This window comes from Mobula birostris, chromosome 31 (genome assembly GCF_030028105.1).
Source record: "Mobula birostris isolate sMobBir1 chromosome 31, sMobBir1.hap1, whole genome shotgun sequence".
Lineage (NCBI taxonomy): Eukaryota > Metazoa > Chordata > Chondrichthyes > Myliobatiformes > Myliobatidae > Mobula > Mobula birostris.
The window spans coordinates 13,521,914-13,548,500 of NC_092400.1; the positions used below are offsets into that span (position 1 = coordinate 13,521,914).

At 39.3% G+C, this 26,587-nt stretch overlaps 2 protein-coding genes across 3 annotated transcripts in view; one reads left to right on the top strand and one right to left on the bottom strand.

Annotated features, from left to right (window-relative positions):
- Positions 1 to 3,525, top strand: part of tesca (tescalcin a) — a 48,432-nt gene extending 44,907 nt beyond the window's left edge. Inside the window, exon 8 of the mRNA XM_072247867.1 lies at positions 1,957 to 3,525. Coding sequence (XP_072103968.1) covers positions 1,957 to 2,034 — 78 coding nt within the window. The 3' untranslated portion in view covers positions 2,035 to 3,525. The remainder of the gene's footprint in view (positions 1 to 1,956) is intronic.
- On the bottom strand, positions 3,122 to 26,285 carry fbxo21 (F-box protein 21). Of its 2 annotated transcripts, XR_011883715.1 has the most exons (13): positions 26,082 to 26,285; positions 21,763 to 21,898; positions 20,069 to 20,163; positions 19,820 to 19,941; positions 19,338 to 19,484; positions 18,719 to 18,849; positions 17,646 to 17,782; positions 12,661 to 12,837; positions 10,983 to 11,115; positions 9,901 to 10,091; positions 6,285 to 6,442; positions 5,245 to 5,522; positions 3,122 to 4,985 (listed from the first exon to the last, which is right to left on the bottom strand). XR_011883715.1 is itself a non-coding variant. In XM_072247862.1 (12 exons), exons 1-12 carry the CDS (start codon positions 26,279 to 26,281, stop codon positions 5,350 to 5,352), a joined length of 1,800 nt encoding a protein of 599 aa, XP_072103963.1. In that variant the 5' UTR covers positions 26,282 to 26,285; the 3' UTR covers positions 4,995 to 5,349. The 2 variants fall into 2 exon arrangements, 1 of the variants encoding a protein (XP_072103963.1); XM_072247862.1 differs by lacking the exon at positions 3,122 to 4,985 and having other exon boundaries at positions 4,995 to 5,522.
- Positions 26,286 to 26,587: the final 302 nt, after the last annotated feature.

Consider the following 26,587-nt stretch of genomic DNA (forward strand, 5'->3'; position numbering starts at 1 on the left):
CCTGCAAAGATCACACCAAGAGCACAATGTGTCATGCTGAAGGAGGTGAAAAAGAAGAGTAACAGCAAAAAACCTGTAGAAGTCTCTAGAACTTGCTAAAGTATCTGTTCATGTGTCTACTATAAGAAAAACACTGAACAAGAATAGTGTTTATGGAAGGACACCACTGCTCACCAAATTAAAAAAACACTGCTGCACACCTCATTTGCAAGAGATCACCTGGATGTTCCACAACGCTTCTGGAACAATGTTCTGTGGACAGATGAGACAAAAGCGGAACATTTTGGCAGCAATGCATACAGCTATGTTTGGAGGAAAAAGGGCACTGCACGCCAACATCAAAACCTCATCCCAGCTGTGAAGCATGGTGGAAGGAGCATCATGGCTTGGGACTGCTTTGCTGCCTCAGGGCCTAGACGGCTTGCAATTGATGAAGGAACAATGAATTCTAAATTGTAGCAAGACATTTTACAGGAGAATGTTAGGGTAGTGGGCCATCACCTGAAGCTTAATAAAAGTTGGATGATGCAACAAGGCAATGATCCGAAATACAAGAGTAAATCAACAACAGAATGGTTTAAAAGGAAGAAAATCCTTTTTTGGAATGGCCAAGTCAGAGTCCAGACCTTAACCCAATTGAGATAGAACAATAAGATATAGGAGCAGAATTAGGCCATTTGTCCCATCGAGTCTGCTCTGCCATTTCATCCCAGCTAATCCAACTTTCCTCTCAGCCCCAATCTCCTGCCTTCTCCCAGTATCCCTTTATGCTCTGGCCAATCAAGAATCTATCAACCTCTGCCTTAAATATACGTAAAGACTTGGCCTCCACTGTTGCCTGTGGCAAAGAATTCCACAGATTCACCACCCTCTGGCAAAAGAAATCCCTCATCGTTTTAAAAGGACAGCCTTCTTTTCTAACTCTCCCTCCATAGGAAACATGCCGTCCTTAACCACTCTATCAAGGGCTTTCACCACTCAATAGGTTTCAATGAGGTCCGCCCTCATTCTTCTGAATTCCAGTGAATACAGGCCCAGAGCCATCAAACGCTCTTCCCATGACAAGCATTTTAATCTGGAATCATTTTCATGAACCTCCTTTGAACCCTGTCCAGTTTCAGTACATTCTTTCTAAAATAAGAGGCCCCAAATCTGCTTACAATACTCCAAGTAAGGCCTCTCTAGTGCTTTATAAAGTTCCAACATTACATCCTTTCTTTTACAGTCTAGTCATCTTGAAATTAATGCTAACATTGCATTTGCCTTCCTCACCACAGACTCAACCTGCAAACTAACTTTTAGGGAATCCTGCAGAAGGACTCCCTGTGGCATGACCTGTAGTGAGATGTTCATGCGAGGTATCCCAGAAATCTTGATGAACTGAAACAGTTTTGTATGGAGGAATGGACTAAAATTCCACCTCGCCGTTGTGCAAGTCTGATCATCAGCTACAGGAAACATTTGTTGAAGGTTATTGCTGCTAAAGAAGGTTGTACCAGTTATTAAATACAAGGGTTCACATACTTTTTCCAGCCTGGACCGTGAATGATTAAACAATGTGTTGAATAAAGACATGAAAAGTACAATTGTTTGTGTGTAATTAGTTTTGGCAGATTGTGTTTATCCATTATTGTGACTTAGATGAAGATCAAACCATGTTTTATAATTAATGCAGAAAACCAGGTAAATGGAAAGGGTTCACAACTTTTTCTTGCAATTGTAAGTTTAATGCAACACCTACACACAAAATGTTGGAGGAACTCAGCAAGTCAGGCAGCATCTATGGAAATGAATAAACAGTCAATGTTTCGGGCTGAGACCCTTCATCAGGAATAGATAGGAAGAGTGAAGATGCCAGAACAAAAAGGTGGGGGAGAGGTAGGATATCTTTAATTATAAATATCAATTTTTAAAATATTGTTGAATTGTTGACAAGTAAACTCCTTTACTTTTCAGATAATGCAGGACCTCAAGATAGAATCCAAAATGCACGTGCGTTTTCTACAGTTGGATACAACAGCCTTGTGCAAATAGTAAAAGCTTCAGCAGAGAACAGCCCACAAAAAAAAACTATGGATGGTGAATGGGATAATGCAGTACAATTCCAAAGTGACTCTACTGATCTTCAATTTCTGTAACTAAGTTTTTGTATTTTTAATCCTTGGAGGAAGTTCTTTTTACTTTTTTTTTCTAAAATTTATAAATAATGCAGCTCCTTCTTGAATCAGCACTACTATTTTGGAGTTCTTTTTCTTCCCTTATATCAGTCATTATATAGTAAAAGCTACACAGCACAATTTTAATTAGTTCTCAGGCATCTTCTGAGGATCCAATCGGATGAGGCCAATTTTAAAGTTCCAAAGCTCAAGAAATATAGTGATTTTCCTCTTAATGAAAATTATCTATTTCCTAACATAATTGACAGGTTACCGTTCAGTTTAATGAGCAGATGAAATTTTCCAACAAGTTTATAAACTAAACCCCTGCCAGCCAATACAAAAGCAAAACTCCTTTTTTCAATGTTCTTTTCTGGGTATTACTGTAAATTCATTTCAACACAAGCTTTATAGGAATTGGTGAATTACCAAAATGCTGAATAAAACTATTCATTTCTTATACAATAAAGAATGTTTTGTAAACACAAAATAATCTGCAGATGCTGGGGTCAAAGCAACCCTCACAACACGCTGGAAGAACTCAGCAGGTTGGACAGCATCTGTGGAAAAGATCAGTCGATGTTTCGGGCCGGAATCCTTCATCAGGACTGTAGAGGGAAGGGGCAGAGGCCCTATCATAGGTGCCGGCCTGAAACGTCGACCGATCTTTTCCACGGATGCTGCCCGACCTGCTGAGTTCCTCCAGCGTGAAAGAATGTTTTGTTGGGCCTGCCCTTTACTACCTCTTCTAAAAATCGAACCTGAACTATGCTTTCCCTAGTCTCTTATCTTCAATGAACACAATCAGAATCAGGTTTAATATCACCAGCATATGTTGTGAAATTTGTGTTATGCGGCAGCAGTACATTGCAATACGTAATAATAAAAACTGTGAATTACTATACAAATTAAATAGTTAAAAGAGTAGTGCAAAAAAAAAGCAGTGAGATAGTTTTCACGTGTTCAGTGTGCATTCAGAAATTGGACAGCAGAGGAGAAGAAGCTGTTCATGAATTGTGAAGTGTGTGCCTTTGGGTTCCTGTACCTCCTCCCTGATGGTAGCAATGAGAAGAGGGCATGCCCTGAGTGATGGGGGTCCTTAATAATGGATGCCACCTTTTTGAAGCATCGCTCCTTGCAACTACTTCAGTTGCATGCACCATGTTCTTATGTATGATTTTATTTAAACGTTTCATCCTCTATAGATACTCTTCTAGTCTCAAGGGCATGCAACTACCTCCTGAAGGTCTCTGTTTTTCACTCTTACTACTGATTCCCAGGACTTTGATCAGTACTTGTGCCTTCAGGAACTACTTTGTGAACCAAGAGCAATATCACTACTACACTATTAAAACAATTTGTACTTGTATGTTTTATTGTATTCATGCTGCTTTAATTAATAATTAGACTGTCAATGAATATTATTAAAGAAGTGCTAATAATTCCACCTTAGAATTAAGACAGTATTGACTGCATTTTCTGGCTGCTAATCACAAACTTCTACTTTTCACAAGGTGTGCATTGTTGGCAAAGCCTTTGCCAAACAGCTTGAAAATGTAGCAGAGAGCTGTCTTCATGAGATGTAGTCTTTCTGGAGGAGGTTCTTTCTTTGTAATGTGCAAAGTTTTGCAGAGGTTAGGTACGGATCAGTGAAAGGACAGTGATATTTAGCCAAGGCAAGTTTTTTTGTCTTCAAAACCCATAAGACCCAGGAGCAGAATTAGGCCATTCGGCCCATCACATCTGCTCCACCATTCTATCATGGAATTCTCATCCCCTCTCAACCCCATTCTCCTGCCTTCTCCACCCTGATTAATCAAGAACCAATCAACCTCACTCTTAAATATACCCAATGACTTGGCCTGGATAGCCATCTATGGCAAATTCCACAGATTCACCATACTCCGGCTAAAGAAAATTATCCTCCTCTCCATTCTAAATGGATACCCCTCACTTCTGAGGCTCTGCTCTTTTATCCTAGACTCTCCCATTATAGGAAACATCTTCTCCACATTCACTCTATCCCGGTCTTTCAAAATTACATTGGTTTCAATGAGATTCCCCCCCACCCACCTTCTAAACTCCAGCGAATACAGGCCCAGAGCTCCTGTGTGAACCCTTTCATTCCTGGGATCATTCTCCTTAACATCCTCTGGACTCTCTCCTTTCTTGGGATAAGGTGCTCAAAAACTGCTCACAATACTCCAAAGTGTGGTCTGACCAATGGCTTGGAAAGCTTCAGCATTATATCCTTGCTTTTGTATTCTAGTCCACTCAAAATGAACGTTGACATTAGGGAATCCTGCACAAGGACTCCCAAGTCCCTCTAAACCACTAATATTTGAATTTTCTCCCCATTTACAAGATAGTTCACACCTTTATTCCTTCTGCCAATGTGCATTCCTACATTATATTTCATCTGCCACTTCTTTGCCCATTTCCACAATCTGTCTAAGTCCTTCTGCAGACATCCTGCTTCCTCAAGACTACCTGCAAACTAGGCCACAAAGCCATCGATTCCTTCATCCAAATCATTGACATACAGCATGAAAAGAAGCGGTTTCCAACAACGAAACCTGTGGCACACCACATTACCAACGCTCATCCAGAAAAGGCCCCCTTTATTCCCATGTTGCCTCCTGCTAGTCAGCCACTCTTCTATCCCACCAAGACTCAAAGTTGTATCTCCAATTTATTGCCACCCAGGAACAGCTGATTTTAAACAAGCATTTTCAGTTCAGAGACAAACCAAACATTCAGTTTGATCTGTCATGCTTCAATGACGTACATTCCTTGTGATGCTTTCCTCCATACAACGCAAGTATGAATCTGCTGACAAAATAACACAATCAGAAATGCTTTTTATTGTTTTACAGGATTTCACACCAAAATTAGGAAGCTTCTGATAGAACATAGTTCAACTTACACAATGGTATACTGCAGTTTATTATTAGCAAATCAACTGCCTCAGGTTTGGCAATAAAACTGATTTATATTTGCATATTTTTAATATACACAGATTCTCAAAGCCAGTATGTGCATAAAATTACATTTATATATAGTGCACATGATGTCCTGAGATACTTACAGCTGATTTCCAAGTTTATATTGGTAGAATTCACTTGGTTTGTCCTGCTCATTAAAGACACACCCAATGTAGCACTTCACCTCTTCTCAAAACAAAGAAGATAATTCAGGAACAGTCATATACCTTCATCACGAGCTGTGATGTTAACACTAAGTCATCTGGGTACTGGATCTGCAATTCCTCATTTGCAACATAGTGCGTGCCACAAAATTCTGAAAAGTAACGACCAACTTCTTGATGGCTTATTTCCATTGGTGATGAATGATAAATAAGATTTTCTGTAATATTAATCAGGACACAAACATTTCAAATGACAAAATGTAAACACATTTACTTTATATATAATACACACTAAGGGTCTTAAACAGCAACTTTCTTTATTCTGGTGTTAAGAATTGCCATTTAAAAATGGATCTTCTTTTGCAGAACACATGGGCATGGGCAAAGGTATAGAGTACATCATCTGCTTTTTAATATATTTAAAGTTTAGAAACCACGCAGAATACATAGCTTAAAGGTACACCAGCAAACTGCATGTAATAAACTGATTAGCAGTAAAAGCTAGGCCCAGAATTTTTATGATTTATTCAACATTTTGGGGAAAAAACATTTCACTGCATTTTAATTTTACAAAAACTATTTCAAAAAGGTACTATTCCACTTCACTTCAGTTTATTTTGGCAAAACATGACTATTTTTGCTATGGTGCAATTCATCTCAATTTCGTGGTATGGAACTAATCTGGTCAATTACTAACTTTCATCAGAAAAGAATTACTCATTCTAAAACTCAGCAGTGCTGGCGTAGCTCCAAATAATTCAGCAGCCAATTTGCCTCTCCTCTTGGCCAATGCTCAATATTACTCCCTGAGCTGTAGCCCGACAGCCAATTTGTCATAAGGAGTCTCTGTGTACTAGTCAATATTTTTAAACCACACTATAGTATAATTTATTGTATCATCTTGCAGCATTCAATATCAACAGGTGTGAATTATCCTACAAATTAGCCAGACCACAGAAAAAAGTGAGGAGTTTACTTACCTTGCGCAGCATATCTACACGAACCGTCTTGAACAAGGACATTGTAGAATGGCTGATCAGGCCCATGTGGCAGATTATGAACTCCCATTGTTCTCATCCAACCTAACCCCATCATACACTTAGGATCCCATCCGTATATCACACAGTCATATCCATACCTGAAATCAGACAATACAAGAAGACATTTTTAAAACAAACAGATCTTTTTAACCATAGCTTTCAGGACATACTATTGATTATTGTGTTGCGTTAACTGGAATTTACAAGGTGAAAGAAGCAAATTGCAAAAAAAAACACTGAAGTAGCATGTGCTCCGTACAAAGTAAATTTATAATCAAAGTACATATTTGTTACTATATACAAACATCTGTACTACCGTGAGATTCATTTTACTGCAGGTAATGACAAAAACAGAAATACAAATGTATTTGTGAAAAATGACATCAAAAGAACACTGACAAACAATGTGCAAAAGACAAACTGTGCAAATAAAATAAATAATACCGACAACGTGACAGAGGACAGTACAGCATAGGAACAGGCTCTTTGGGCCACAATGCTGTGCCAGTGGCAAACTAATTAGATTAGCAATCAAATCCGCAACTAATCTTTTCTGCCTACAGAATGTCCATATTCTTCCATTTCCATCACATTTATGTCCCTCTTTAACCCGTTCAGGCTCAGATTGATGTATCTGCCTCTACCACCACCCAGGCAGTGCATTCCAGGCACTCTCATAGAAGGAATAAAGTCGTGGACTATTTCCTAAATGGGGCGAAAATTCAAAAATCTGAGATGCAAAGGGATTTGGAAGCCCTTGTGCGAGATTCCTTAAAGGTTAATTTGCAAGGTTGAGTTGGTGGTGAGGAAGACAAATGTGATGTTAGCATTAATTTTGAGAAGACTAGAATATAAAAACAAAGATGTAATGTTGAAGCTTTATAAGGCACTGGTGAGGCATCATTTAGTTTTGGGCCCCTTTTCTAAGAAAGGATGCACTGACATTGCAGAGGGTTTAAAGGAGGTTCGCGTAAATCATTCTGGGATTGAAAGGCTTATCATAGGAACAGCTTTTGATGGCTCTGGGCCTGTACTCACTAGAATTCAAAAAATCAGGGGGGAAATCACATTGAAACCTATTGAATGTTGAAAGGATGATTGAACGGATGTGGAGAGGATGTTTCCTATGATGGAAAGAGTCTACGGCCAGAGGGCACAGCTTTAGAATAGAGGGATGTCCATTTAGAACAGAGATGAGGAGGAACTTCTTTAGCCAGAGTATGGAATTTGTTGCCACAGGCAGCTGTGGAAGTCTAGTCATTGGGTATATTTAAGGCAGGGGTTGCTAAGATTCTTGATCAATCAGGACATGAAGGGTTACGGGGAGACAGCAGGAGACTGCGGCCCAGAGAAATGGATCAGCCATAATCAAGTGGCGGAGCAGACTCAATGGGCCAAATGGCCTAGCTCTACTCCTTTAGCTTATGCTCTTATGAAGTCACTGGCATCATGTTTAACAAGCTGTAGGAAATGGTAGCAAACAATGAAAAGACGATTGCTCTCCAAAAATGCTTGTTAGCTGTCAGACAGTTCCATCAAACGATAGGTTACATGGGTTCTTAGGCAGAAAGAAGTTGAAGTCACACTCATTTTGAAGCAAAGTGTGTTTTTTCCACCAGTCGTTGTTAATGGCAAACTTGATCCAAAACATATCTTTGTAACGTTTGAACCATGATTCAAAAGTAACTCCCAAAGCTGCATCACACTGGAAACTGGTAATGGATGCAACAACTGGCTCGCACGAATTCTGTTCAGTGTTTGACACCGATGTAATGGGACTCACTAATAACCTGCTGGTCGTGGTTTCAATCAACTGAGGCTGGGCCACCTCAAACTGAGCTTGCTGCTGTTATAGGATCGTGCATGGCTTCTGCTGAAATAATACAGCACCTCCTCGTCAATTTGTTGAGTTCACTTGCTGTAACTACTGATGAGACCCAAAGTCAGGAGATAAAACAAAGCCCAAGTGAACATTTGTTCAGCAAAACCACATAACTACCACAATTTCAAAACTGAAACCTCAACAGTGCATCCCAAAGCACTATTTAAATAGTTTACCCATGAACATTCAAGATGTTGATAAGAACAATGACCAATGAAAGTCAGCCTGCGATTGGATGTCAGATGACCGAAAGGCATTGGTTGCTTCAGCCCACCATAACATTTATTGTTAAATGACATTTATCATGGTGGACAAAAGCGGTATATTACCGTATGTCACATCTAAACCTTGATCAATAATTTATATTAACATCCCGAAGAAGGGTCTTGGCCTGATACATTGATGGTTTATTCATTTCCATAGATGCTGCCTGATCTGCTGACACATCAGCATTTTATATTAACACACTTCCTTGTTATTTGTAGTGCAGCCTCACAAAGCACCTCCTGTCACCAGGTGCCTGAGGGTATTTGTTAATGTGACCATGTACTGTAACAGATCAATGGAAGGTTGCCAGGAGGTTCCCAGGAATATTATGCTGAAAGACTTGATTTGGAAACTATAAGGCTACAGCTATTGTAAACTATTGCAACACACATGCACACAAAATGCTGGAGGAACTCAGCAAGTTAGACAGCATCTATGGAAATGAATAAACAGCTGACAGTTTGGGCTGAGACCTAATAGTGTCAACCATAATTCATTTTAATTATCTGGATGTATAAATTCAGCACAGTACTGATTACTATATTAGATTTCACACACTCCTGCTACCTGGTCACTCCCCACAATCCCTGCCCATCTGGCTGGATGTGAAGGGCTGAATTTGTGACCTTTAATATCTAGGAGGCACCTCAAATTATTATAGAATCCAAGAGCATCCTGAGTCTTTATGGCCTCAGTACCTGACAAATGCTGTCAAACTTCAGCTGCAGCAAGCAAAATTCAGCCGAAGTATTTCAGGTGATTTAAATAATTACCAATCTGAATGTGCGACAGAAACATGCACACATTATGAAAGTCAGATTCTTGGTATATGAAGATAATACCTTACATCTAGATAAAATTAACACATGGCACAATGAGTGAATAATAACCTGCCTACAAATCATGGCAAAATAAAACAGAAAAATTGCATTTTTCTCACCTGTCGCTTACATCCAAATTTTAAAAATACCTGTGCATCTTAACAGTATCTCTTCACAGGTGCTGTTCGACTTGCTGAGCATTTTGAATAGTCTCCATTTATATTTAATAAAGATACCTGATACTTTTATTCCTACTGCTGTTGATGTAATTATCAATCCAAACTTCAACCCCATTCCCAAACCTATTTTTAAACCCATATGTGACAGATGGTAAAGAAAATGTAGAAACAACTTTTAGCATTTGCTCAGCTGATTACCAGCATTAATTTAAAAAAATCCATAAAGAACTTTTTGTCTCATGCGGCATATTAATTTGAGGAAGCTCTTTTATAGCAATAAAAACACATCATTATTAACTTCAGCACAATTACTACCAAATAATAGTAACACCACAAACCTCTCTAGGTTTTAAGAGGGCAATTTAGACACATCTGAATTGCAGTGAGAGCATTAACACCAGAGGTACCTTTTGTGCCTCATAATGAGTCCCACTGAAAACTCTATTCCTTTGTGCTTCTCGTCTGTATGCCGCTTTACTTGAACTTCTACAGTTTGGTTCTTGCGTGCAATCTGCTCCATGGTTAGCTGAACCAAGTGGCCCACCACACCATGTTGTAAGGGATCCACTGCCTGTATGTGCTGAAGAATGTCCAATACCTATGTAAGAGATAACAGCTGAATGAAGTGTTTATTGATACCCTAAAAACTACAAAATCAAAAACGCAGAGATCCAAATACAGTATGTGGTAAAATGTACAAAAAAACCCAAACCTTGAATAGGCTTCAATGTACCAGCCCCTCTCTGTTTTCAATATGGATTCAAGAACTGATTTGCAACAGGCTAACTGGATTGTGGTTCTTTACACAATTACTCCACTTGTTCTGAATGTTCTTGTGCTTTATAATTCTATGAAGCTACACCATAAGATGTCAATCAGCACATCGTTTCTGCTCTCAGAGAACTGCCAGTTACTACTGAGGTGCTCTTTCCCCGTGACCCTGCACATTTTGAGTTCCAACTCTATTGACAGATGTACATGGAATAAATGTTACTTGCCATTTATCATTCCATGACTAAAGGCTGTCGAGATGTGACTGCTCGTCGGCACGGGTGGTTTCATTTGCTGGAACTGAACACTGTGCAGTCACTGAATATTGCCATTTCTGACCATATGGTGGTAGTCATTGATGAAGCAGCTGAAGATGATTGGCTTCAGTATATCCTCCTGAGGAACTCTTGCAATGATGACCAAATTCCAATAACAATGATCATTGTGCAAGTCACAGCTCTAACTACTGAACAATTTCTTCCTTTGGTACCCACTGATTTCAGTTTTACCGGGGTTCCTTGATACCAAACCTGGTCAGTGCTTCCTTGATGTCAAGAGAAGTCGCTCTGACCTCTCTTACAGAATTGATCTCATTTGCTCCATATTTGGACTGAGGCCCTGATGAGCTCTGGAGCCAATTAATCTTGCATTCCACAGCCCCATTGACAACCAGATGCAGATCTAAATGGTTGACATGAGACTGAGCTTCACCAATTACCTTTTCTGGATTGATCCCCAGATGAAAGTAAAGTCTTGCCTGAAGCATCAAGTATTGAACATCATCAGGAGCCAAGGTAAGATATAAATCAAGAGCATTCCGAAGCAATTGGTAAGACTGGTCACTGTCCTCTCTGCAAATCACAAAATTAATTCAGACAATGTGCAACAAAATAATTCCCTATAAATGTTTAAGTTCTACTTTTTGTTTCCTAATTTGATATAAATGGCTTTTGTTTATATACAGCATGGGACGTATACATGCATGCTACCTTTCACCCAGAACTTCCCAAAACATGCCATTGCTAATTATATACAGTCTAAAATGTGGTCAATGTTATTATGGTGTAAACTGCACAAAAAAGATTCCAAAGCACAGCGAGTGAATGCAAAGGCAAATTATTTGTTTCTTTTGAGTCAGGAAGAAGTGATAGACAGAATACCAACGAAATTCACTGACCTTCTTCAAATATCACTGCCATCTTTTTCATTAATTCATACAGTACAAGACAAGGCTTCAGTTTAATTAATGTCTTATTCAATAGCAAGTCCTTTAATAATAAAGCATCTTTTGCACTTAAGACAACCTGTCCAGATTATCGGCTTAGGTTGTGGTGTATGTCTTTGGATCTTTAACCTTCTGACATTTGAGAAATCATCATAAACAACTTGAGAGTGAAATACTTTGCTGCTAGAGTAAACTGCAAGTAGAAGATACATAAGCCTGAAAGCATACCACCAACCTACAAGACAGCTTCTATCCCATTGTTACTAGACTCTTGAAGAACAAAATCCACCTTGTTATGATCTTGCACTTTATCATTTATCTGCACTGCCTTCTTTCCGTAGCTTTTACACTTCACATTGTTATTGTTTTATTTTCTGCTAGCTCATAATTTGATCAGTATAAACAGTATACAAGTTTTTCCACTATCTTGATACATGAGACACTAATAAACCAATAATAATAATAAGCCAATAATATTTCCTACAATGCTAACTGAAGTTACACAAGATGATATGGATTGAATTAATACTTCGTAAGATAATATGCATTGAACTTTAGATAGGCACATGAATGAAAGAAAAAAAATGGAGAACTAACTAACATGGAAGGGCTAGATTGATCTTAGAATTGGTTAACAGGTCAGCCTAACATGATGGGCCAAAGGACCTGTAACGTGCTGTAATGATCTATGTTCTAATATCTGCATTAGCAACATTACTTAAATTTCTGGAGTAATGTAGACAGATAGCGAGTCAGGTTTAGCAATTCTCTCACATTTAATCAAGCACAGATAGGAATCAATAATTATATTCCATAAACGGTCAAAACTTAGTGTTGAAATAATTGAGTATTTTTTAGATTTTAAATTTATATTATGCAATTTGCATTTTGAAGCCATCTTTTTTGTACCTCCATAATTTCATAACCAACAGGCCTGTTCAAAATTATACAAGTCCTACATCCTTATGGACCAACGGGCGACCTTCTCCGAAACAACTTCCATTATTATTTTTGCAGTGAAATCAGGAATCATATAAGAGTAGCAAAGATGAAACATGTCATTTGATTCGTGAATAATCAATTATTTCCTGTCTTTCTGAAGTGAAAATATGGTTTTGAATAAATGATATTTCAATTATTTGGTACATTCAGGAGATATCCATTCACTTACCTCTTTCCCAAGTGGAACAGGTTTGTTACCATACGGAAAAGCACATCCTTTATAGTTACAGAACAGTAAAAATTAGCTGCAACTTTCTGACCACTCAGATGCTCACATTCCTTTGCCGTACAGCGTTTCCCATTATTAAAAGCATCAATATAAATATAGTCCAACATGTTAGTACTCCTGAGAAAAATAATACAAAAAGATTCAACTGTACACATGCCAACGCAGAATAGAAAGCATTACATAATAGCAAATAATAGAACTTTAGAGAGATGAATCAAAATAATTGGCTGATTTCTGGGATATGTCCTTGGTAGTAACAAACTACTTTCAAAATTAAATCTCTTGAACAAGTTTTACTAGGAGCTCTTGCATTGCAAAAGGAGTATAATCCCATGAGGATGTGCACAACTCATCTGGTAATTTTGCTCAGTTTTTAGTCATGACATTATGCTCAACTTTAAAAACATCATTATCAAAATACAATCTATATTAGAGCTATGTATTTTGTATTGAAGGCAAACCTGTCTTTTAAATTATCACAGATCAGATCTTTCCTGAAAATATGTTGTGTAATCAAATGACTAAATCTGACAAATGATTAGCTCTGGCATGTATGTCTAATAATTCAAATCTGCTCAGAGGTTGCCCCTGCGCACAAAATTATTAGTGTGTAAACTATCGTATGTACGCTGCATTGCCTATGCAGAATTGTTCAGACAAGACACTGTTTTAGATCGTTGCACATTAATAACAACATCTTGCATTTTTGTAACCATTCCTTTAGGTAACCACATATCGAATACAACACCATTCATAGCCGCACAGCAGCACAGTTGTTGGCATAACACTGGGGTTTGATTCCCACCTCTGTCCGTACGTTCTCCCTCTGACCATGTGGGTTTCTGCCAGGTGCTCTAGTTTCCTCCCGCATTCCAAAGACGCATGGTTAGGGCTAGTGAGTTATGGGCACACTACGTTGTCACCAGAAGCGTAGTGACACATGCAGGCTGCTCAGCACTATCCTCGCTGATTTGATTTGATGCAAATAACACATTTTATTGTATATTTCAATGTACATGTGACAATTAAATCTAATCTTTAATCAACCCCAGACTCTTTAAAGCTTTGAAACAGGATACCCCGAGGCCTTGTTCATTTATAGCCGCTGACTTCAACCTGGCCAGCTTCAGGAGTGTGTTAGCAAAATACTACCAGCTGTTCCACCAGGTGCCCAAGTATCCCTGACCATTGCCACACAAATAAAGATGCCGACCCATCCATCCCCAGCCCAACACTTTGGTAAATCCAGCTACCAGGACTTCTTTGAGTCAATAGGCTGGTCCACATTCAGGAGGCTCAGCAAATAAACTAAATGAAAATGTCACACTGTCAGAGTCTTTATGAGCAAGTGTTAAGAGGATGTATACCAAAGTAGTCAATCCAGGTGTCCCCAAACCAGAAACTATAGATGAACTAGGAGATGTACTCTCTAGTGAAGTCCAGGTCTGCAGCATTCAAATTATCTGACACTGATTTTTACAACCTTTGGAAAGCTCTCAGGGATACCAAGAGGCAATATCAGACCAAACTCAAGTCCCAGACAAGCTGTCAGGTATGCAGGGCCTACATGCTTTAAAAGACTACAAAACAAAGTCAGGCGGCATCACCAACATTAATACATTGTTACACACTCTGAACAGGGAAATGGAATGTTACCACCTATCCCAATAGTCTCCAAAGCACCTGAACCCACAGTGACCACTGCAGACATCAGATCAGTCTTCCAGACAGTGAACCCGTAGCCTGGGTAGAGACCAAAGCCATGTCATTAGATCCTCAGCAGGTTAGCTGGGGGAAGGCGGGGGGGGGGGGGGGGGGGGTTGTATCTGCAGACATTTATAACCTCTCCCTGATTCAATCTGAGGATCCCACCTGCTTTAAGAATACCCTATCATCCCGGTAATGTGCTTCAATGACTATTGCCTGGTAACTCTGACATCCACAATCATGAAGTACTTTGTGAGGCTAGTCATAGCACACATCAGCGCCACCTCCAAGACCACTCGACCTGCTGCAATCCACCTATCACCAAAACAGGTCCATAGTAGATGTCACCTTCCTGGTCTTGCGCTCATGTTTAGAGCACTTTACTGCCCAACAAGGCTGCAATCTCAGCCCTCTATTCTACTCATGACTATGAGGCCAGACTCTGCTAACTCCATCTACAAGTTTGTAGATGACACCACCGTAATGGGTTGAATCTCAAATAACAACGAGTTAGACTACAGGAAGGAGATAGAGGTTCCAGTATAGTATTGAGAAAACTTCCCTTCAATGTCAGAAAAACAGATGGTTAGTGACCTCAGGAAGTGAAAGTTGCACATGCTCCTAGTTGCACATGCACATGAAAGTTGCATTTACATCAGTGGCTCTGAGTTGGAGATGCCCAAGAGTTCCTATGTGTAACCATCACCAATAGTTTGTCCAAGTCCAATCACACAGACGCCAAGACTAAGAAACCTCACCAGTACCTCTACTTCCTCAAGAGGTTAAGGAAATCCAGGAAGTTCTCATTAGCCCTCACCAATTTTTATCTTATCCTGACACATTACGGCTTGGTATAGTAACAGCTTTGCCCAAGACAGCAAGAAACCGCAGAGTTGTAGACACAGATCTTCCTCATAAAAACCAGCCTCCCCTCCACAGACGGTGTACACTCCTCACTGCCTGGAAAACCAACCAGCATTATCAAAGACTCCTGCCAACCCGTGCTCTTTTATCAGACAGAAGACGCAAAAGCCTAAAAGCACGCAATATCAGGCTCAAGGTCACTGTATTAACACTAGTTCATGGATCTCTTGTAAAATAGAATGGACTCCAACCTCACAAACCAGCTTGTCATGCCCCTGCACATTAGTGAACTCAATGTAACTAACACTTTTATTCTACATTGTTATTGCTCTGTAATGTCCTTAAGCAAACAGGGTCATGTATAATCCCAGGACATTTTATATATACTTTAAGAAACAGAGAATAACTAAGGAGAGGGTAGGAGCACTTAAGGATAAGGATAAAATATGAGCTTTGAGTCAGAGCAAGTGTCTGGGGTATGAAATGAGTACCCTGCATCAGTATCTACCAAGGAGAAGGAATTGGAGTTTATATATGCCAATATAGAGATTGAAAAAATAATGCAGGGCTTTCTGAAAAGCATTAAGGTAGGTCTCTTCCCAGGGTCTGATGGCGTATATCCCATAAGCAAGTGAGGAGATCGCTGGCTCCTCGATGAGGATCTTCGTACCCTCTCTAACAACAAGTGAGATCACAAAGATTCTTGTCAGAGTTGTTCTTTGTTCGAGAAGTCAAATAGAGATATTCCAGATAATTGTAGGCCAGTAACCCTCACATCAGTGGTAAGGTAACTATTAGAGAGGATACAGAGGGATAGGATGTATGCACATTAGAAACACATGGCCTGTTTAGGGACAGTCAGCAAGGCTCTGTGCACGGCAGGACATCCCTTACAAACTTGATTTGACTTTTCTTTGAATTAGTGACAAGGGTGCTTAATCAGGGTAAAGTAGTGGACATCATCTGCATGGAATTTCATAAAGCATTTGACAATGTCCCACATGGAAGGTTGATTCAGAAGACAGAAATGCATGGGATCCAGGGTAATTCCAAGTTTCAATTCAGAATTGGCTGGCCGTAGAAGATAGTGAGTTGAGCGTGGAAGGCCGTTATTCTGGCTAGAGAGTCCTCACTAGTGGGTGCAGATGATCAATTTTGGTGGCGTATTTAACGGTGTAAAGGACTAGCAAAGAATACAGTAGGATACAGAACAATTACAGATACAGGCAGAGAAGTACAGATGGAGTTTAATCCAGCCAAGTGCAATGTGTGATACTTTGGAAGATCAAATGAAAGAAGGAAGTATACAGTAAATGGTCGACCCATTAATAGCAATGAGGTACAGAGGAATCTTGGGGTCCAGGTCCACAGTTCACTGAAAGTGGCTATGCAAATATATAAGATGGTAAAGAAGGCATGTGGAATGCTTATATAAAACTTTGCTATATAAAGCTATATAAAACTTTGTTCAGAACACACTTGGGAGTGTTGTGTGCAATTCTGATCACGCCATGGAGGGAAGGATGTGGAGACCCTGAAAAGCATGCAGAAGAGACTGCCAGAAGTGTACACAATGCTCCCTTGACTGGATGTATGAGCAATAATCAAAACTTGTGTAGTTCTCTCTTCACCATCAGATACCATGTTGAGGACATGACAGGCATTTTTAAACTAATGAGAAATGTAGGTAGGTTAGATGTGCAGAATCCTTTCCTCAGGATAGAAATGTCAAACACCAAAGGATATGCTTTTAAGGTTAGAGGGAGCAGTATAAAGGCAACAAGAGTGGCAAGTTATTTTTTAATTAAATGCAGAGAAGGGTAGGCACCTGGAATGGCTTACAAGGGGTCACAGAAACAGACAGTTTGGTGGAGTTAAGAAGACTTTCAGGTAAGACATAAGAAAATATTAAGGGGATGGGGGGATATGGATGATACATGGGAAAAGGACATTTAGTATAACTTAGTCATTAAGATTGGCACAACATGGCTTGTCCAGTCCTGTACTGCTCTATGATGCACTGATGTGGTGAAATAATCTGTACCGATGGCAAGTTTTTCTACTGTACCTTGAGACCTGAGACAATAATAAACCAATTCAAGCATTCTCAAACAAAAATAGATGCCAAACTAAAGGAGAAAATTAAGAGGCAGCATGATGTTTAAGGCTGTTTCTTTAAAAGAGAAGTGAAAAGGTAGAGGAAATTCATGAGTATAGAGCTCACATCTTATATTTGAGGAGCAATTGATTAAGGATGCTAAAAAAGCTACAATGAGTGCTGATGAATGCCAGCTTCTTCTACAATCAAACAAATGAAATCAAATCATGTTTCAAAACCATTTAGACATTATTACCCTTCAGGTTTCTGGCACCACCGTAAGAGAAAGTGACCAGGAAAGCTGACTGGTTCCAGTTGTATACCCAGGCTCTTGCTGATTGTTGAATATATCACGCAAAGAGTGATGGGAATTCCTTTTTTTTGTCGGAGCACCTTGATGCAAAATTAAAGAGAAAATTATTTTCAGCATTTACTCTATAGTTAGACAAATCATAGAAATAACGATTTTTAAGTACAATGGATTCTGGTTAATTGGCCATAGGTTAATCAGGGCAGCCACTTATTTGGGTCACCTCTTAAAGAACAAAAGCTAATCAAGAAAATATCCGGAATTTCCATTGATAATTTGGTACACTCTGCCACTTAACTGAGGTGGGAGACTGCCTCCGAGCAGCTTCTAACTAACATCAGTCACATGCACTTGCGTGCCCACTAGACACTGTGCTTAAAGCAAACAGTTTTTAAATAGTGTCAGTTGCATGTTTGTGCTTAAAATGTGGTGATTTTCATCACTGACAGTTGGTGAGAAATAATTCGTAAGAAATTCAGAACTGTTTTTGCTCATTGCATTTTCAAACATTCAAGCCTGAAGATGCCAGAAATGGCTGGGAGTGAAAATGAAATGATTTCACTACTTCAAGTTAGGAATTATGAAGGTAACAACAATCATCTTGAATGTTACAATGAAAAGAAAGATTTGGAGGATGCAATAATCGAAAGGATTTGTATGAAGACAGTCCATTATCTACACTGATTTTGTTCGTTTACAGTCAATTAAAAGAACAAGACAGTGCACGCTGGATTAATTCTTCTGGCAATAACTATTAGGAACTAATACACAGCTTTATAATGTTGTACTAGTATTGATGGTGTTCTATTTTATTCTGTATTTCATTTAAATACACAAATTGTTACCCAGATACATGGCAGATTTTCTTTTTATACCTTAAGTATCTCCATAAAACTTAGGCTAATTGAGGCAGTTACTTAATTGGGCTAAAATGTACTGGCCCCGGTGTGTCCCAATTAACAAAGGTACACAGTATTTAATTTACAATTGGACAAAGCTTCATCTCAAATGTAACAGACCTGGTGTAGGTAGGAATTCATGGGATTGTAGTAATCATCCTCATTCCCTTTGAATTTCAGTTGCTTGTACAAGACAAAGTTCATAACCTCCAGAACTTGTTCTTGAAGCTCTAGGTCAATAAATACGCCATCTGAAATATGAACCAACAAAAGTTTTGCAAATCAAATTATGTAAATTGTATGAATAGAACAAAGCAGAGAAACTAAGAATTCAGGTTAATTTTTCATACAAAAATTAGAGTATGTATGGATTTACTTTACTATGAATAATCAGGGTGCTTTACATTTAAAAGATATTCTGTTCCCATCCACCAAAGGGTATTTTGTTACCAGTGGTATGCCTTCAATCTAGTTGCTCAAAGATATACACAAGGAAATGTTGTTTCCAAAAATTGTGTACATAGAAACAGTTTCTAAAATATGCCAAGTTTTGGTCATGGCTGTTTACATAAAACCATCTGGAGTACAAGTTCTAATGTTAATCAAGTTCAGGATACAGCCTTGTTCCTCCAAATGTAAATACAAGCCTACAGAGTGTCTGATGTTGGAGTTAACTGTACCCTTGAAGACGGAAGTTAAATTAACCCAAGAATCGAGCTTACTTTTTAAAGATAAATACCTCTTTCTGCAGTTAAACTTGGATGAGATGATTTCCTTAAACTCAGCACTTTCTTCACCTCTTCTGTTATATGGCTCAGCTGCAACAGGATATCCTCCCGTGAAGTATCTGCTAAAGGGTTGCAGTACTGGTCTATGAGCACCACACCTGATAAGATGATAGAGTAAACTTTAAGCTTACATTCAGAGTTGTTGTGCAATGACTTTTTTTTAAAAGATGTTACTACCTACTATTAACACTGTAGAAGCCCCAAGTATAGGTTAGCCGCTTACTCTGTCGTTAATGAATGGTACGTTTAGGGTGACAATTTAAAATTGATATTTTACACGAAGCATTATTTTAGCTGAACAACTTAATTTCTCAAAGCAATGCTTTTCTAATTGCAATCTTAACATTGAGAAGCAAATTCATTTGCATAATTATCAGATAAGAATTCTGAGATATATAGTTATTGATATATATATATATTTTAAAAGATTTACCTTCTATTAATTTTTGTTGTTCTGGAGGAGATGAAAGAAACTCCTTCAATTTTTCCATTATGTTCTGCTGGCGCAGAAAGCACAATATCTTCCGAGAATAATATTTCCCAGTCAAGTGTTTCCTGCATTATTAAATGTTATTTGTAAGCATCCAACACTTGATTTTCTATTAATATGCGGGAATTGGCTTTCTAGAGGGAAATGCTCTTCAATTTTTAAAAATTTCTAAATCATTAATCACTTACGCACCTTCCATCTTCATTTAGGATGGACAACAATTCATCTTCAATAAAATGAAAAGGACCACCTAAAGCCTCAACGTCTTTAAAGCCATCAACAGGAACCTGCCAACAAAATATTTGGTTACAACTAATCCATAGGAGCGCCATCTGCTGGCAACGAAATAGTTTAAAAATTGTTTATGACAATGAATGAATTCTGTTCCATATTCACGCAGAGATAAAACACCACTAATGCAAACATATGGTTACTGGTAGCACACAGATTTCTACAGATGTAATGTGGAGGGCACGTGGCCAAGTGATTAAGGAGTTCGTCTAGTGATTTGAAGGTCGCTAGTTCAAGCCTTGGCTGAGGCAGCGTGTGTGTCCTTGAGCAAGGCACTTAACCACACATTGACACCAGTGCCAAGCTGTATGGGTCCTAATGCCATTCCCTTGGACAACATCAGTGGCATGGAGAGGGGAGACCAGGCCTGCGCCCTGGAAACCTTCCAAGGTGCAAATCCATGGTCTCACGAAACTAACGGAAGCCTATATAAAAAAATGTGGAGGGCATCACTGTCTGGTATGGTGGTGGTGGTGGGGGGGGGGGAGGTGCTACTGCACAGGATCAAAGTAAATTGCTGTGAGCTGTAAACTCAGTCAGCTCCATCATGGCACTAGCCACCACACCATCTTCAAGGAGTGGTGCCTCAAACACATAAATAAGTAAATAAAATGAAAGTACACCAGTGTCAGAATCAGGTTTAATATCACTGGCATAAAAACTGTCAATTACAGTAAGTGTGTGTATTTATGTGCGATATATCACACACATTTCTTACCGTAATTTACAGTTTTTATTATTAGGTACTGCAATGTACTGCTGCTGCGTAACAAGTTTTAGTGATATGCCAGTGATACTAAACCTGATTCTGACTCTGATGTACTTCTTCAGCAAAAATTTCCTCAATAAACGATTTATCAGGTACAGTATATCCAAATTATTTTCTGTTTACATAACCACTGTCCTTTTTCTGTAAGGAATCATTTGTAATCCAAAGGGGCCTCAATCTTAGGGAAAGCATAGTGTATTAGTGTGGACACTGATGCATTTCTAACTATTCTAAAAACATTTTAGTACGTGTTTAGTGAGAATTAAACTTTAATTTTGATTATATCCCTATCAGGATCAATGACACAACTATATCATAAGGCTATTTAATAAAATAATAAGAATGCTTCAAGCTTGTTGAAATGCTTTTCAATTACATTAGGAAACTAGTGTCATGGGCCTTCGGTCCCAAGCAATTAAAATAGTGATGTTAAAACAACAAGCAATTGACTGATTTCTATCAAAATTAAAACAAATAGTTCTGAAAACATACTATAATTTGTGATGCAGTAATAACACGGATTTGCAGAGGTTGTATTGAATAATGCTTTGGGAACATGCACCCCAATAGCTATTGCTGCATTTAATTGGGAGGTCATAAGAATCCACAGATTTTCAAAATATGTAGCAAATGCAATCATTAACAATCAGCCTTTTCCCTATAACATCCTACAAGTGCAGGAATTTAGGACTTATTAATAATACCATACTCTACAGGACATACAACCCGGCCTTTCACACATTAACTCACTGTGACATGATTACGTGCATGGCCAGAAACCATGTTCTATTATACAGTCTTATTCATTCATCATTAAAATTCCAACCTCTTTAGTGAAAAATCGTTTTGAAAAGGAATCCACAATTTTCCGCACTTTCCAGCCAATAGTGTGTCGTGTTCGGTATTCTTCTCGCCAGTTGTAATTTCCTGTTGTGCTGCAGTATTTTATTAGTCTTGGCCACCTGTAAAATTACATGCATTATATCCATATTAATGTTTTTTTTCAATTATGACTCATCCTTGGAGGCTAATCTATTCAAATTCTTTACCTTGCTATTCCCCACCTGACCAAAGAATTTGCTTGCTCCTGCACTTCCATAACTTTACGTAGCGCACTATGCATTTTCCAAGAGACAACTATGCTCCATTCTAGCAGCACAAGGTGAAGTCGTAACTGGAGAATGCTGCAAACTGCGTCAGAACTACAAAGAACTTTTGGTGCAGTTAAAGTAGAGACAACACTATAATCAATTTGCACACAATGACGATCAATAACATTCAATAAATAATTAGTTTTAGTAATGTTGGCAGGAAAGATAAGTATTCTCCAGACACTGAGAAGAACTAGCTTTCTCTAAGTCGTGCTGTGGGTTCTTTTGTATTGACATTGAAGGAAATAAAGTTATTTTAAAAGACAGCACTTTTTAGCAACATAGCACTCCTACAGCTTTGAAGTATCGCACAGGCAATACGTTTGTTTCCAAGTTCAACTGTCTGAAAGGAGTACGTCCTCCCATGATCCGCATGGGGTTCCCCAGGGTGCTCTGAATTCCTCCCACGTTCCACAGACATATTAGTTAGTAGGTTAACTGATCATTGTAAATTATCCTGCAATTAGGCTAGTGTTAAGTAGGTGGTTTGTTGGGTCAGAAGGATTTGTTCCACGATGCATCATTAGCTTTTAAAAAATAAACTTGAAGGGCCAATCACTTGAAAGCTGCCACTGACCAATAAGCACATACCTTTGTTTTGAAGCTGTTGTGATAAATATAGTCATGTTCTAAGTTCAAAGTAAATTTAATATCAAAGTACATTTAAGTCACTACCCTGAGATTCATCTTCTTGCAGATATTCACAGTAAATACAAAGAAACACAATAGAATCATTGAAAAACTGCATACAAGATAAACAACCAACCCACAAAAGACAACAAACTGCAAATCCAAAAACAATGATGATCAATAAATAAGCAACAAATATCGAGATCATGAGATAAGTCCTTGAAAGTAAGTCCATAGGTTGTGGGAATAGTTGTGTTGGGATGAGTGAAGTCCAAGAGACTGATGATTGAGTGGTAATAACTATTCCTGAAACTGGCTGTGTGGGTCATGAGGCACTAGGGCTCTAAATAAAACAATGACATATCTGAATAGTGATGGGAAAGATGTAACAAGCATCTAGATGTTCTTGTGCACAAGACATTGTAAGCATGAATTCACAGGCAGAAAACAGGAAAGCAAATGTAGTGTGCTCCCACCGCCCCCCCCCCCACACCTCCACTGCTTGGCCCCACTTCAATGCAAGAACAAAGATGATTTGGTGCAACTATGTAGGGCTTTGGTGAAACCCCTTCCAACGTTTTGGTCTCTTTAAGGAAAGATATGTATTCTCTCCATTGCAATAAAGTTTACTAAACTGACTTCCAAGTTGGCGTGACTGGTCTCCTGGTCACTGGAGTATCTCAGAAACTTTTAAAATTCTATCAGAGTCAGGCAGTTATAGGAAAACTGCTGCTGATACTGGAGAATGGAGAACCTGGGGTCACAGCTCAGAATATGGGGTATACTATTTAACCTCAAGATCAGGAGAAATTTCAATACCCAGAAGTCATGGACCTGTGGAATTCTTCACCACTGATGGCAGTGAGGTCCAAGTCATTCAGTATTTAGTAGATTCCGATTAATTGAGATACATTGGGACCAGTACATTTTGGTCCAATTAGGCGGCTGCCCCGATTAGCCAAAGCTTCATGGAAGAAGGTATATATAAAAAAAAGAAAAACTGAGTAACAAATTATATATTTAAATGAAACACAGAACAAATTAACACACTACCAATAGTACTGCAGTACTATAAAAATATATTACTTATTGACAGAGGAACTCATCCAGTGTACAGAATGAACACAATCAGAACAGACTCCTGGTGCAGATAATGGATAGAAGGCAATGCTATCGATAATTACATCCTCCAAATCTTCATTTTGATTGTAACATTCAAGATGATTGTCAATACCTTCAAATTCTTCTTAGTTCTTAACTTCTTGAGGTAATGACATTGTTTCATTTTCAGTCCCAGCTGTTTCTGGCATCTCCAAGCCTGAACGCTTGTAACCACAGTGAGCAAAACAATTTGAATTGCCTTACTGCTTATTTCTCGCCAACTGTCAGTGACAAGAATCCTGCTTTTTGAACACAAACACACACAACCGACGCTACTAGAAACTGTTCGCTCTAAGCGCAGTGTGGGGTCTAATGGTCACACAAGCTGACTGACGGTCACCGTAAGCGCAGTGTGGGGTCTAATGGTCACACAAGCTGACTGACGGTAGTTCTAAGCGCAGTGTGGGGTCTAATGGTCACACAAGCTGACTGACGGTCGCTCTAAGCGCAGTGTGGGGTCTAATGGCCACACAAGCTGACTGACGGTCACTCTAATCGCAGTGCGGGGTCTAATGGTCACACAAGCTGACTGATGGTCGGTAGAACCTGTCCGAAGTAAGCGGCATAGTGTCCCAAATAAACGGAGGGAATCTTGGCAATTTTCTCAATTAGTTTTTGTTCTTTAAAAGCTGTCCTAAATAAGCAGCTACCCAATTAACCGATGGCCCAATTGTATTAACAACTGTTGCAAATGGCTCCCAGCTGTCTTTGGCCTTGGCTGACCATGGGGACATTCCTGGCACCTCAGTTTTGCAATTGCTCAGTGCTGTCCCTGGCCACAGACTTATTGAAAGGCACAGCAGCTATGAGGAGTCAGATGGTCCATTCTGACTGTTCATGACTGAACGGTTGTCTAACGATTTTCTGCCTCTACTTACGTTTAATAGGGTTACCTTCACTCAGAGCTACAGTTCAAACCTGAAGCCAAAGAGTCAGAGAAAAGGACAAGTATCTTTAAAAATGGGATTAACTGTAGCAGAAATCATTCCAACTTGACCTGTAGAATGGACTCAGGCTTCTATACAGATATCAGTATCACATACCTAATAATACGAGATAAGAATGGTTACCACTATTTTGCTCTCTAACTGCACTACTTATTTATTTTTCTGTTCAAGATCGTTTAATCTCATTTCCTGTACATAAGTGCAAAGGAGAATGAAATAATTGTGACTCCAGATCCAATGCAGCACATTAAAAACACAATTAAGATACAAATAAGATAATAATAATAAACACGGCACTCGGCACAGGAGAGTCAGTACATAAGGTGATGATTTTTTTTAAAAAAGTGGTGGTTGGGGGCATGAAGGCTTGGGTTAGTGGGTAGAGGTGTTAATCAGCCTTACCGCTTGGGGAAAGTAACTGTTTTTTGAGTGTGGTAGTCCTGGAGTATATGCTGCGTAGCCTCCCCCCGATGGGAGTGGAACAAACAGTCCAAGAGTAGGGTGTGTGGGATTTATCATTATGTTACTGGCCCATTTCTGGCATCTTTCTGTGTATATGTCCTTGATGGTGGGTAGCCTGGTGCCGGTCATGTGATGGGCAGTTTTGACTACATAAAAATTACATATACTTACTGCAATTTATAGCATATATATTGTACAGTACAGCTGCTACAAAACAACAAACTTCATAACAGATATCAGTGACAATAAATCTGATTCTGATTCTAAAACATGGAATATTTATATATTGGTCTAATTTATAAAGTTAATGCACGTCACTAATGGAATCAATTTCCAGTCTTCCTCCCCCACAAACCCTTCAAACATCTGCACCTTACTTGGAATAGGTTACAGATATCAAAGGCTGTAGATAGAGTAAATCAAACCACTGTTAGTAAACATCTATTTTTAACGTTTAAAGGCGGCACATATTTGTCTTTGCAGAAAATCAATACCAAATGACCCACTGCTGCACGGTCAAGGTCCAGTTAGGAGTGAACAACGTTATGAAAGAGTTTTATAATGTGGTCTCATTCCTTTAAACGGTTCATTCCATACTCCAAAATCTGAAAGTGGGTTTCTTAGCAGGGTAAATCTAAATTCAGCCCCAGAAATCGCAAATTCCCACCTCATGCATCCCTTTGTAACCCCCTACCTCCGTCCCCTCCCACAAATTGCCACATACCCCTCACTCCAATAATGACCAAAGCCATCAGACACCACCCCCCGCTGACCCGACTCCGCGCCTCAGTCACCTGTGCCTGAACTTGTGCTTCCAGACGGTGCTCCGGCCCTGACACACCTCATGCAGCTTCCTGCACGTCTCACAGACGCTGACCACGTCCATATAGCTCAGCGAAGGGCAGCAAAATATCTGCTCCAGCACCTCCTCGGGCAAATCCACCAAACCACGGCCCTCTCCCGCCGCCAGCTCCGCCATCTTACTTGTTTTCATTGCGACCCGGCCGCCCCGACTTCCGCTTCCGGTGCGCGAAGTTCAAACCCAGTTGTAGCACCAGAGGGAGAAATCCCTTGTTGAGATTACCACAGTCCCAACACCAACCCCCAGAATAATCATTTACAATCAAATGCTTGGCACTGAAGATCATCAATTTGGATGTTCAGGCATCATAGCTACTGAAAACTCTCCTCAAATTCGGCAGCGCATTGAAAGTCCTGCCTTACGCTTGTTCTACAACATGCGAGCTGTCATACTCACCAGTGGGTTTACAACAGAATTATTCCCAGTGGGAGACACAAG